We start from the raw sequence: 14006 nt of genomic DNA on the forward strand, positions 1-14006 counted from the left end.
CTTACGTGTTGGCAGCTTTTTTTTGGTTGGTTATACACGTGGATTTTTAATATCAAGGAATTGTTGAGTTTTGAACCCAAAACCTGCTGTGAGGCCATAGCTATGATACCATGTGAAACAACCAATTACACCAAAAGCTTAAGCTGTTAGGCCCCAGTTTGTTTTGGATAAGGAGAATCAATTTTGACTCCAAAACTGATTATTGGACAAAAAATTAAGCCCAATTTGTAGTCCATAATCAGTTTTGGGATCATAATCTTAAACGAACAGGGCTTTAGAGTTGGTGCTATTTAATCATTTATACTTTGACAAAAACTACCAAATTGGTAATTAACTTGGGCAAAACTACCAAGTTACCAAGATTTTACGGAAACCCCTACAGAGGTAAAAAACACTAAAAGCACAGAAAAAATCTCCAAAAATTGGAGAAGAAGAAAACAGGGAAAAAAAAAGAAGCATTACTATATTAGGAAGCATGGATTAAACATGCACTACTAGGTTAGGATTTTCCTATAATCAATGGAAAATAACAATATGGACAACAAGATCATCCTATTGAGAAGATTTCTAGTAGGGATTTGTTAGAGTCGATCGCAAATGGCATTTCGTGGCAAGTCTGTTGCATGAGAGAGCAGCCACCTCATGAATAATGACAAAATTTGTTGGAAAGTGAGCCTATATGGCTGCTCTCTTGTGCCAGGCGTCCCGCGAAATGCCTTTTGGGATGGACCCTAGGCAAATCCCTAACTAGTATTTAGTGCCTATGTCAGGCATGGGTGCATCAAAACATGGGATGTAAAATGAAGGGCTGCATCCCAGTGCATGTATAGGTTTAGGTACATATGGTGGACCCCACCTCATCAATAACATTTGGGGTGAATTGGTGGGCCCCATCCCATCAATAGGATGGCCTGTTGTAAAATGGAGGGCCCCACCCATGCTAGGCATGGTCATAAATGTTGGGCCCCACCCTATCATAGCACGAGGTGTAAAGTGGTGGGCCCACTATATGCATGGATGATTTGTGTATGATTGGCGGGCCCACCAGATCAAATGTAAAATTATAATCTCAATGCTTGCTATGCTTCTATCTAAAATGCTGGGCCGATTTTTGACAAAAATATTTCTATTTTCCCTCTTTTTTTTAATTATAACCAGGTTTCGAGAAATCTCGGTGGATGGCAAGACGATACGTGTAATACCGAACGGGTAATTCCTATTCTTGTAGAAACATCTAATATTTAAGAATTGATTAAATGGGCTCGTCCTAATTTTTTTTCTTTTAAGAAAATTTAGGGCAAACAAAAGTATAAGTTGGACCACTCGGTCAATTTACACACTATTCATTTGTTGAGTCTAATTGTGGATGACCCATGCACTAAAAATCTTCCATGGTAAATGATCCTAACCCTTTAAATTATACTCTCCAAAATGGATGGTTTAAAAAATAAAAGGCAAAATTTTCTAAAAATGAGGATTGGGATTGTACAATGTAGGTGATTTGTTCATCCATTTGTTGGACTTAGAGATGAATGACCACATTTTTATCATGTGGACCCCGATCCGAGAGCGGTGAGGGAACTAGTCCCCACACCATCCTCTGGATCATCCACGTGAAGGCAGAGCTCTGCCGAGGAACTCTCGAAACGGATGCCACCCTCATAGCATAGCACGAGTGGCGATATAAAAAGAAAGAAATATGTCTTGATCCGGAGCCAAGGCTCGAAACCGAGACATACCTAAAATAAACTCAGAGTCGCCATCCATGGATATGCCATGGAACCCTAAAATCAAGTCCTCTGTGCAATGGATAACCAGAAATATATATGGGTTCGTGCCTGGTTACGAATGGAGAAGGTCTGAAGAGCACCCACAATTCGTCTGAGTGCAAGCACTTGGTCTCTTATGCCATTTTCATTAACTCCAAAGAAGTTTAGGTAAAAATCATGTGAAATGGGAACAATCATCGGGAGTCGTCTACCTAAGCATACATTTCCTGAGGATAAAGATAATAACTACACATAAAATAAAATGAAAGATGTGTCACCTAAGCATAGCTAGGTTATGAGTGACATGCCTAATGGGTGTCTAAGTTCTGATGTGCAAGCACATGCAAGCTATAGCTAAAGGTATAGGATCAGTACGAGAAATTAAGAAAACACATCAAAACATATAATAACAACACAATAAATCCTAAGACTCTAAAACATTAGCCCGAGTCCTCGGATGGTCTGGTATTCATCCAAAGAAGCCTACGTATCCCCGCCTCCACGAGAATCAAGGCAACGTAGTTCTTCACGCCTATTCTAAGCTAGGATGCCTAAGACACCTAGACCTCTATCCTAGACTCGATCTAAAAGACCGGACTAGTTATTAAAGTTTCTTGTACGATTATTTAAATTCCAGTGAATTGTGAATTTTTGGACACCCTATATGCCCTAACTAAATGCAGATTAGCCCTAAGCTAATGCAGGTGGTTCCTACAACCTATGTGTAACTAGACTGTGTTTCCTAAGGAAAACAAAGGGTGGACTAACGCATCATACTCTAGTCATCAGTCGGCGATGTGTATCGCCAACTGACCGGACGGAGGCGCTCCTATAACTCTCGAACAGACCCCTAACTCTAAAACAAGCACACAACAAACAAACAATCAAACAACCTATCAAAAGAAACTCCCGACTCTAAAACTCTATATCTAGAAGAAACTTCTAACTCCAGAGGAAGATCTTTTGAAAACAAGGTTTTAAAGGTTGCTTATTCAAAAGGATTTAAAAAGTTATTTACAAAAGTTTGGCTGGACTTGGGATATAAATCCCTAGCTGCACTACGTACCTCGTAGAAGAGGATCAAGCTAACGTAGTTCGAAACGAACTTTTCTAAATGCTCTAAAACTCAACAGTTTAGCTGATTTAAGGTTTTTTTAATGTTTTTCAAATATTTTTGATATTTTTAAAGTTTTCAAAAGTTTTTGAAGTAAAGAGTTTTCACCCTTTTGGTCAAAGACCTAAGCGAAAATACAAAGCAAAACCCTAGGGCCAAACCTTAGGGCTAACAGGAGAAACCCCTAAACCAGGTAAACTAACGCCAAAGACGAGGAAATGATCTAAGATCACAAATAAGAAAAACTCTAATAAGATTGTGCTAGTCTCTAACAAAGAAGAACGACAACAACACTAAAGAGAAAATTCCAACTAAAAACACTACCAAAAGCGAAGATAAATGAGTCAAATACTCTTGAATAACACTCCTAAAAGGACAAATGAGTCAAGGACTCTCTTATAACACCACTAAAAAGGATAAATGAGCCAAAGACTCTAATAACACCACCACAAAGATGAAGGAGTCAAAGACTCTCTAATAATACCGTTAAAGGGAACAAATGAGTCAAAGACTCTCTAATAAGGACAATTGAGTCAAAGACTCGCTAATAACATCGCTAAGAAAAACAAATGAGTCAAAGACTCTCTAATAAAACTACTAAAAGGAAGAATGAGTCGAAGACTTTCTAATAATACCATCCAAAGGACGAATGAGTCAAAGACTCTCTAATAAAAACCACTAAAGAAGACAAATGAATCAAAGACTCTCTAGCAAGACCATTAAAGACAACTGAGTCAAAGACTCTCTAATAACACCATCTAAAGGACGAGTGAGTCAAAGACTCTCTAGCAATATCATCCAAAGGACGAATGAGTCAAAGACTCTCTAATGAAAACCACTAAAGAAGACAAATGAGCCAAAGGCTCTCTAATACTACTACCCGACAGATAAATGGGTCCAAGACTCTCTACTAACATCATTAAGAAGACTAATGAGTCAAAGACTCTCTATTAAAACCAAGGTTAACTCTCTAAAGGAGAAGCCCTAAACAATGAGGCTTGTCTCCAGAGGGGAGCTACCTAACGAGACAAATCATGTCTCCTAAAATGGAGGGTTCTAGATAACTCTTTCATTGCCCCTGCAATGATAAATGGTCTGAGAATTTTAAAAGGACATTTGACTTATACAATTCCTATAAACAATTTATACCCATGAAGACAGTTATATTGAACTGCTACCACTACACATTATGAAACATGTGGAGGTGAATTAATTTCAGAGCATAATCACAAGACCAGATAAATGCATTGGACATTATAATGAGTGCTATCTAGTGATTAACAAAAATTTTCGAAGCATAGCAGTAAGACAAACAATTGGATTCTATTAGCAAGTATGAAATTTTGAGGCAAAAGTTATACAAAACCCAAGGTAAAATTACATTCTATTCCATGACTTTTTCCAAAATCATTCAAAGTTTCAAAATGATTTGGAGAAATATAAATTGTAAAATATGCACATGCTGATGGCACAACGGACTATTAACATACATGCATATTCACCTAGGGAATCTCAGTTACAAATAACCTCTGTCACAATCAGAATTTCAGACAGTCATGACTACAAGCTATTGAGTGAGTCTCACAGAGAGAATATTAGAGATCTTGAAGCTATGGCTATGAATCACTCACAGAAAACACAATCGTATGTTGTTGGATAAATTTTCAGAATAACTTCTCACGAGTCATGAAGAACCACAATTGATCATTAGCATAATCATAATCTTGTGCAAGCGAATACACATCCAAAGAAAATTGTAATGAATCCCAACTAAAACCGTGATTATATATCATCTGAATGTATTACTAACCTGAAATTGCAGATTAAATCACCGGACTATGCAAGATCGCCAAATTTTGGTGTGAATTGCCGGAGAAATGAAGGTAAAGTCCAAATCTTATTCTCAATGAATCCGCAGCTATGCCGTTGATGAAGAGATAGCTGAGGAGTGGCGGTCGATATCAGCAAGGTTGCCGGAAAGAAAATCTAAATCCCTTTATCTGCCTTTTCTCTCCTCTTGAACGAGATCCCAATTTTTCTCTTCTTCCTTCACAAATTACATGCCCTAAGACAAAATCTACAATGATTGGACCAATTTGAGTAAGATCAAAACTCTAAAGGTATGCTCGAAATCAATAGAGATCAAAGTTGGATCTAGCATCGGAGCTCTGTCGGAGCATGGCAAATTTTTGTCCGGAGAAGCTCAGATAAGACGAAGAAATGGTTAGGGTTTCTAAAGCTAGGGTTTCAGTTTTAAATCTAGGATTCAAGAAAGAAAATATCTCCAAAAGAGTTGAATTAGAAGAGAAACTAGAAAGGAATCAGAGATTTGGCCAAGATCTGACCGGAATCCGGCAGAAATTTGCCGGAGAAGAAGATCTATGGATCGGAAAAATACAGAATGGGTTTGATGGTGGTCGAATGGAGGATAAGAGATGGTGACTGTGATGTGATGATGGTGGAGATGGGTCTTCTCTTCCCCTTCTCTGTTTTTCCAGAAAATGGGTTTTGGGTTTTTCCAGAAAATGGGTTTTGGGTTTAATGGGGGTTGAAGAAGAGGTTATGGTAGTGGTGGCGTTAATGGAGGGTACGGCGGTGGCGAGGGAGGATCGGAGGCTAGCAAGGTCTTGCCAGAATCCATGGAGGTTTACCGGAGAAAATGAGTTTTGGCCGCGGATTTGATGGAGATGGTGGCTGTGATGGGTGGAGATCTCGATGGTGGTGATGATCGGCGGCAAGGGAAAGGCCGAGGAAGATGATCGGTTGGAGGAGACGATGGCCGCGGCTCCCTTTTCTCCCTCTTCTCTGCAATCCCTCTTCTCTGCAATCCCTCTCTCTACTCTTTTTTTTCCTCTCTCTCTCTCAGAGAAAACGAAAATGAGATCCTCCCTTTCTTCCTTAATCTCTGAAAATCTCAGATCCATATCTGAGATTTTCTCTCAAAATCTCAGATCCAAATCTGAGATTTCCCCTTCAAATCTCCTCCTTCTCCCCTCTCCCTCTCGAAATTTCCTTCACGAAAATGAATCCCGCTTTTCTACGAAAAAATGATATATTTGCCTCCCTTTTTCCGTGGACAACCCCCTTTTCAGATGCTTCACCCCCCTTTTGGTCTGCATTGCGCTCACTCCCTTGGCTCGTTCACTGAGCAAACGCGCTCGGATCTCGACGAAATTTTACGGAGACCTTAAGCTACCCTAGGGTTCAATTTGGGACCCCAGGTCACTGATTTGACGAGGCTTCGCACAAGCGACGTGACTCGGGTCTGGTCAAAATGGGGTGTCTACAGGTCTCCTGTGAGTTTAGCATCCCTCTTATTTTTAATATATTGATATAATTGTTTTCATTGGGCTGATCATGTTTGTCATGTGAAAAATTAGTTCCCTTAAATTTATGCACCTAATGATATAAATTTAGAGAATTTTGGCATGAAAATTGTTGTTTTCTACAATCTTTGAAATTAGTCATTATCTTACACTAAATAATAGAAACCCGACCTGACCCAATCCAATCCGAGAAATTATATTTCTTGGGTTTGGTAAGGTTTATGAATCTAGGATTTTCTCCAAGAAAACTAAACCTGGCCTAACCTGAGGTAATTTCTCAGGTAGGGTAAACCTTGTGTAAAATGATTGCAAAATGAACTATAAGCGCTCGTTAGCAAAACCCAAAAAAAAGAAGAGTGAGCGGCTAGGAAGACCCGTTCGTGTTATTCAAGGAATGATAGAATGAAAGGCAAAAATGGCTCCAAGGGCGCCCTGATTGGTCGGCTCTACTTTTTGCAACCTAATTTACAATCCCATCCGGTTGTGAAATTTGGTCTAATACGCCATTTTTTTACGGGAGAAAGAGATTTGTGTTTTCATTAAAAGCTATTAAATATCTCTCTCTCTCTCTCTCTCTCTCTCTCATATCAATTAAATATCTTATAATTTCTCTCCCTCTTTATCAAGTTTTAATTCACAATTTTTTGCACTGTAATTACTACGGAGTGGGCCAATAAGCCGATTTTTACAAAATCTCTCTCTCTCTCTCTCTCTCTCTCTCTCTCTCTCTCTCACACACACACACACACACACACAAACACACACACACACACAACCCATTTTAATAGGAGATTTAATAGCTTTTAATGAAAACACAAATCTCTTTCCCCCATAAAAAATGGCGTATTAGATGAAATTTCACGACCCGGTGAGATTGTAAACCCGGTTGCAAAAAGAAGAGCCGACCAATTAGGGCGACTTTGGAGCCATTTTTTGCAAGGGCGTCTTTCATTCTATCATTCCTCAGACATCTTTCCAAGGGTTTATTTTTATGACAAAACTATAAAAGTGCCCTTATTATATAATGAAAAGACAAAAAATATCCCCACTTTGGTTCACTTGGTAATATTACGAGGGCTGTTTCGTATAATATCTTGATTCAATGCTATTCGTGATAGGAAGGAAGAGCACCGATGCCTTAGAAGAAGCGATCTCATTGAAGCCCTAGCCGTCCAATTGCCTCCCCAAACAATCCATTTCGGTTGCCGGATTGTTTCGGTCGAAATTGATCAAGTCACCTCGTTTCCGGTTCTTCATTTACACGATGGGAGTGTCATCCGTGCCAAGGTGACTTAATGACTTTCTCTTTCTAATTAGAGTGTACATGGTGCCCAGCCATGAAGTCCAGTGTGGGCGGTACCACCCTTGATTTTTTATCCAACCGCTGACCACTTTTCAAGAGCAAAGGCGGTACTTTTATCCATTGTTTTTAAGTTTTGACCGAAAATTTTGGATTTCGGTCGGGCCCGAAATCAATTCGATTTCGGTTTTGGTTTAAATTTAAGCCGAAATTTGGTCGTTTTGACCGATATTGACCGAAATGACCGAAATTTGGAAGAAAAAAAAATTCGGTTTCGTCCCCAAAATTTATGCTTTTATCATACCATCCACAGTGGACTTTACAGTCGGGCACCATATAATTTCTCCTCTTTCTAATTAGAGTGGTGGTAAAGATATCAGTTGTCTAACCGAGAGTGGAACGGAACAAATCACTATATGCCACATGGCACAAGGAGCGTAGTTTTGGGAAAAAATGCACAAATAATGAAGAAAGTTGGTGTTGTTGTTAACGTGTGAAGAGGCTATTTGTTTGGTTCCATTCTCGGTTGGCCATCTGTTACCGTATCATTATTCTTCTCATTATGCTATTCCCTTAAGGGTGCGTTTGGATTGCCGGAATCAAGAATCGGAATACACATTACATTCCTTTCTAATACCGATTCCCTTGTTAAACGGAAACTCGATTCCAATTCTAATGTTTGGGTAAGCATGAGAATTTTTTGGAATCAGGCGTCTCGATCTCTTCAGGAACTCCCACCTTGCTCCCACCATGAGTTGGGCAAGCCCCCGCAGCCACGTTCATCCTGGGAGTGATCATGATAAATCAAACCAAAAGAAGAAGAAACAAAAAAAAAACATTTGAAAGCACCTTATTAGTCACTTTTTTTTATAACTCTGTCAAGAGAAGAATCTGGATCTCTGTTAGTTTAGAAGGGGGATGAACCGCCTTTCATGCCTTGTTTGAATAGGGGATTTCCACATAATCTGTATTTAGGATTTCTGGGTGGTTTTTTACATGTTCAGGGTTTCTTTACTCTAGGGTTTTAAGAATGGGATTTACATGTTTAGGGTTTCATTTGATTGCTTGAGGTGTGTTAGGGTTTTACATGCTTCTTTACTCTACTAGGGTTCTAAAAACAGGAATTACATGTTTAGGGTTTCTTTTGATTGCTTGAGGCGTGTAGGGTTTGTAGGACTCGTTGGGAGAAAAGGGCATGAACGGTGGAGCACGAGGGAGGAGAGGGAAGGCGACAGGAGAAAAGATGCAGGGTGGTTTGGGAGATAATGGATTGCAAGTAGGAGGGGAGTGATAGTTGATGGGTTTTGTTGCTTGGAGAGAGAGAGAGAGAGAGAGAGAGAGAGAGAGAGAGAGAGGTGCTTTTTTTTTCTTGAGAGAGAGACGTCCCGAAGGAATCAGAATACCACCTCTTTGCGGGGGTAACGTACGCCCCCAAATATTCCGGGATTTTTTCCGCCCGGAGTCCCCATTTTGTTACCAATTGTGGACCCAAACACAAGAATTAGATAAAAATCAATCACGTTCTGTTTCTTGTTTCCAAAACCCGCAATCCAAACGCCCTAAAATAAAAGATAGTGCTAGAGCCAGTTGCGGACCTATAAACGCGGCTGACACTACTGAGTTCTCTAACGTGCATATGTTGAGACAAGTTTTAATATGGCATCTGCACCTACATGCAAGTACCAAAAATATCTCAATAGGGCCCATATTGTTTGATAATCCAAACCCCCTGAAAGTCATCTGCATAAGATGATACTTATGTTGCATGGATTCTTCTAAATAGACGAGTATCCATATCAGAAACGTGTGGGGCATTTGGCAGCTGGTCTGTCGCATGCCACCTCGTGAATAGCGAAGGAAGTAGTGAGCTGTTGTCTTCATTAACGAGGTGGTTGGTCTGTGGTCTGCTATAATAGTAAATTTTCAAATAGAAATAAAAAATTATATTTACTTAACCTACTAAAATTTCCGCTGATATATTTTTGAATCCAAGAATTTTATTTTTGTCAGGTTAGCCGAATCCGACACTCAGTCCCCGTGTCGGATTCTAACATTCGTACTCATTCTCATGCCTATGAGTTCATGTGCCGTGTTGTCCTTTTTAAAATTCTACATATCAGATGGTTTTTGGGACACTGCTTATTTAAGTTTAGGCACAAAATGAACAGTTGGATCATTCAATAATATGGGCCCTAATGAGTTTTTTAGTGTACTTGAATATACTACCCAACACCAAGGGCAGTGATAAATTCACCCCCTGAACTTTGCTATTTCGGATTAGATTTCTTAATACTCACTAAATCTGTTGAAAGGCAGAAAAAAAGGGCAGTGATAAATTCACCCCCTTGAAAGAAGGACACACTCCCTTTTAGCAGAAAACCTTTAAAGATATCCTTATGATTTCAGTTAAAAGGGGGTGTATTCTTCTTTCAAGGGGGTGAATTTATTACTGCCCTAAAAAAAATATAAGGTAAAAAAATTCTAAGTTCGTTCATTGCAGGTTGTACTCGGCTGTGATGGGGTAAGCTCCATTGTTGCAGAATCTATTGGACTGAAACCTCCGAGGATTTCACGGATTATAGGAATGAGAGGCCTTACAACTTACCCAAAAGGTCACGGATTTAGCAATGAGTTCATCCGAATGAAGGAGAAGTGTCTGCTTCTCGGTATAGTTCCGATCGACGACAAATTGGTTTATTGGTTCATCTCTCGTCCACGGCTTCCTAAAGGTGTGCCAATATCATACTTAATATAATCAGTAGATAAGTAAAGATCATTATATAGTTACCACAAAATCAATCTGATCATGCACTCACACATCTATATAGTCATTAGTGCGATCTAGAGCGTTAAAGTTGCATTAATTCGATCTAGAGCTAGCAAGGGTGGGAAAGGCTCGAGCGCAAATAGCTAATATGCGCTCGAGTGCAGAAAACAAGGGTGGGAAAGGCTCCATCATGGAGGGGTTGTCTACCAAAAATCAGCTCCATTGGATCATCGTAGGGTGTCCATTGGCGGTGGTGGTAGTGTGGGGCTGTTTGTCTGCAAATCTGCCCATTTTTTCACCCCACAAATGGAAGGGTTAGGATGATCCAATGGAGCTGATTGTTGGTACACTTACCCCTTAAATAGACACACATATGTATACTACCATTCTTGCCTCATGCTATGCATGGTGCAAAATAATGGCACACAATCAAAATATTGATGTGGAGATTGTGGGACCCACTCGATCAAAACATGATGTAAAATGGCAGGTCCCACCCTATTATATATTTGAATGGAGTTGGCGAGACCGACCCTATTAAAACATTATGAAAACGGTCGGCACCACCTTATGCGTGGATTTGGGTATGAAATGGTGGGCCCACCGTATGACTCACTAGAGTTTTGATGTGGGAGTTTTCTATATGTTATGTGCGTATGAAGTTCGGTATTTTTTTCAAAAAGTACAGTGGGGCCCACTCATAGAATGATCCAAACCGTTCATTTGTTGGCCACAACATAAAATTGGTTCCTGTGGAGATGATCCATGGGGTACAACCAATTTATGTTGTGGGCCAACAAGTCAACGGTTTGGATCATCCTATGCAGAGGACCCACTATACTTTTTCAATTATACTGAACTTCATGCTCAGATAAAATCCGTCGCTAATTATTATGTAAAAAATGAAATAATTTGGTATAATGAAAACTTTCGGAGAGACGGGCTGTAGAAATTTTTTGCTAATGATATAGGGTATATTAAACCGTTGCTAATAGTTTAGTAATAACTCAACTCAACTAAGCCTTTGTCCCAAACTAGTTAGAGTCGGCTTGCTAATAGTTTAGTAATGACGTCTTTAAAAATTGTCTATAACGACGGATTTATGGGAACGGTTTATTTTTCAATCCCCTAAATGGAGTTTTTCTTGCAATGTTTTTGCATAGATTCACTCCGGACTTTATTCGTAAAATGGGCTTAAAACAAATTTTATGCCCGTTTTAAAGTGGAAAATAGGTGTAAAATTTGTTCTTGATACTCAATTTAGAAGACATGTGAACAGATTCTGGAGTTTCTCGCGAGCCCAAGGTTTTAATAGAAGCAATGGTGGAAGAAATGAAGGATTTTCCTGCAGAAATAACTGAAATGGTGAAGAACAGCGATCTCGATTCGCTGAGCTACACACAAATAAGATATCGGGCCCCATGGGACCTATTATGGGCCAGATTTCGGATTGCTACAATGACAGTGGCAGGGGACGCAATGCATGTAATGGGCCCATTCCTCGGGCAAGGTGGGTCCGCGGGCCTTGAAGACGCCATCGTGCTAGCTAGATGCTTGGCAAAAGAGATTTGTCTAAGTAATGATCGGAATCTGCGAAATAGAGTCGAAATTAGGCTGGATATGTACATTAAAGAACGGAAGATGAGGATTTTGATGCTGTCTGCAACCACATATCTCGTAGGATTGATGCGTGGGGACTCATCAACAGCTAAGATGGTATTGATCCTTGCAATTGTTAGGATTTTCTTTGGAAATCGACTTAGCCATGCTCAATATGACTGTGGGCGCCTTTAAATTTCTTTAATTCCCATATGTTTTGATCTTGTCAGTGGCAGAAGAAATGCTTACAGATGGCTTAATTATGAAGATGTGTTGATCGATCTGAACGTTGGAAGTATTTTATTGTAATCAAGCTGAATGTTGAGACTATTTTATTGTAATCAAACGTATGTCGATTTTACGTTATGTAAGACATCAAATAAGTTATGATCGTTAGTTCTTCAAGGTGTTAGATTAGGAACAAGATGGTTTGATCTGGTTCATGGTTGGACGCAAACTAAGTGTCTGACTGAAGGGACAGAAATTAATAGAGTACAAAACTTTTCTTCAAGCTTTACCATACTCTGATTATTAATTCAGAGGGCAATTACAAAGTCACTGAATGAAGTCCTCCATTTCCTTGGGAGGTGCAGACAATCTAGCTACGACTACACCCCCTAGTGGCAGTCAAATGGGGGTGTGAATTCAATATGCTAGCGGAATGATGGGCCACACAGAGGCTAGGGTCTTACCATCGCATCCTTGTATATTTTCCTTCTTATCTTAATCTCGTTTCATAATTTCATGTTTATCCCTTTAAATACTATATATAAGCATTGATTAGGGTCTTATGCAATTAAACACAAAATCACAGCAAGAAGCAAATTAACCCAAACACAAATCACAAGGAGAGAAGGAGAGAGTTTTTGTAGCCCTAAGTTCTTGTTGCTGTTATCTCCTAGCTTGATCATCTTTAGCTAGACACAATCTTTATAAGTCATTATTTATACAGTGAAAGATTTTATAGAACTAGGTCCCATGGTTTCTTTGAAGGGCTAACGAGTCCATTCATTCGCCAATTGTAACCAATTTGACCATAACAAGGATAAGTCAAGAGTCTCATAGTGAAAACATGCTCAAGATATATAAAGGTTTTTTCCTTTTATGTATTTCTGTATGCTCTACCTAAAGGGAAGTTGGAACAGACCAATTCTTAAATACAGGCAGGAGAGATTTCCTAACTTCAAGAATTGTAAATCTGTAATCCAAATCCAAATTCAATGGGTATCCAAACGGACCCTAATTGATTTCGAGATATTTCGTCCGATATTTCAACTGAAATTTCAGTTTCGGTGACGACCGAAACGCACTCCGAAACCGAAATTTAAAATCTTGCTTAAAAGTAGGAGAGAATTTTACATTCCTACATTTTCCTCTTAAATTGTAGGAGAATTTTTTTTCCAAATGCAATGCCAGATGGGCGAGTGTGGGAGACTAGGGTCTTGCTTAATTCGAGATTTACTTTCCCACATATCCAAACAAACCAATAATCAGTGTTGTAAGTAAAAAACTATCACTTCAACTTTCCCAATGTTTTGTGCATCCAAAGGGACCACCATCTCTCTCTCTCTCTCTCTCTCCCATGTGAAACAACCAATTACACCAAAAGCTTAAGCTATTAGGCCCAGTTTGTTTTGGATCAAGAGAATCAATTTTGACCCAAAACTGATTATTGGACCAAAAATTAAACGCAATTTGTAGTCCATAATCAGTTTTGGGATCATAATCTTAAACAAACAGGGCCTTAGAGTTGGTGCTATTTAATCATTTATACTTTGACAAAAACTACCAAATTGGTAAGTAACTTGGGCAAAACTACCAGGTTACCAAGATTTTACGGAAACCTCTACAGAGGTAAAAAAACATTAAAAGCACAGAAAAAATCTCCAAAAATTGGAGAAGAAGAAAACATAAGAAAAAATAAAAATAAAAATAAAAATTTCTGGTGGGGGTCTTGCCTAACCCCAGCTTAATCATCAAAAAATTAAAAAAAATAAGCATTACCATATTAGGAAACATGGATTAAACATGCACTACTAGGTTAGGATTTTCCTATAATCAGTGGAAAATAACAATATCGACAACAAAATCATCCTATTGATAAGATTTCTAGTCTACGTCCTACTTACGG

The 14006-nt window shown here is 39.1% G+C and overlaps 1 protein-coding gene across 4 annotated transcripts in view; it reads left to right on the forward strand.

The window, feature by feature from the left end:
* Positions 1-14006, forward strand: part of LOC143886556 (monooxygenase 1-like) — a 93852-nt gene that overhangs the window by 1796 nt on the left and 78050 nt on the right. For 2 of the 4 annotated variants that reach the window (XM_077390592.1, XM_077390591.1), the window contains 3 exons: positions 7328-7496; positions 10010-10238; positions 11556-12280. The exons of 1 other annotated variant lie outside the window; for it this stretch is intronic. In XM_077390592.1, the coding sequence (XP_077246707.1) occupies positions 7328-7496; positions 10010-10238; positions 11556-12070 (913 nt within the window). In that variant the 3' untranslated portion in view covers positions 12071-12280. Of the gene's footprint in view, positions 1-1158; positions 1210-7327; positions 7497-10009; positions 10239-11555; positions 12281-14006 lie in introns of those variants that run through there. One more of the 4 variants, XM_077390590.1, reaches the window with a different exon arrangement.

Source organism: Tasmannia lanceolata, unplaced genomic scaffold, assembly GCF_043159265.1.
Source record: "Tasmannia lanceolata isolate RefF3 unplaced genomic scaffold, GAP_Taslan_0.1 ptg000011l, whole genome shotgun sequence".
Taxonomy (NCBI): domain Eukaryota; kingdom Viridiplantae; phylum Streptophyta; class Magnoliopsida; order Canellales; family Winteraceae; genus Tasmannia; species Tasmannia lanceolata.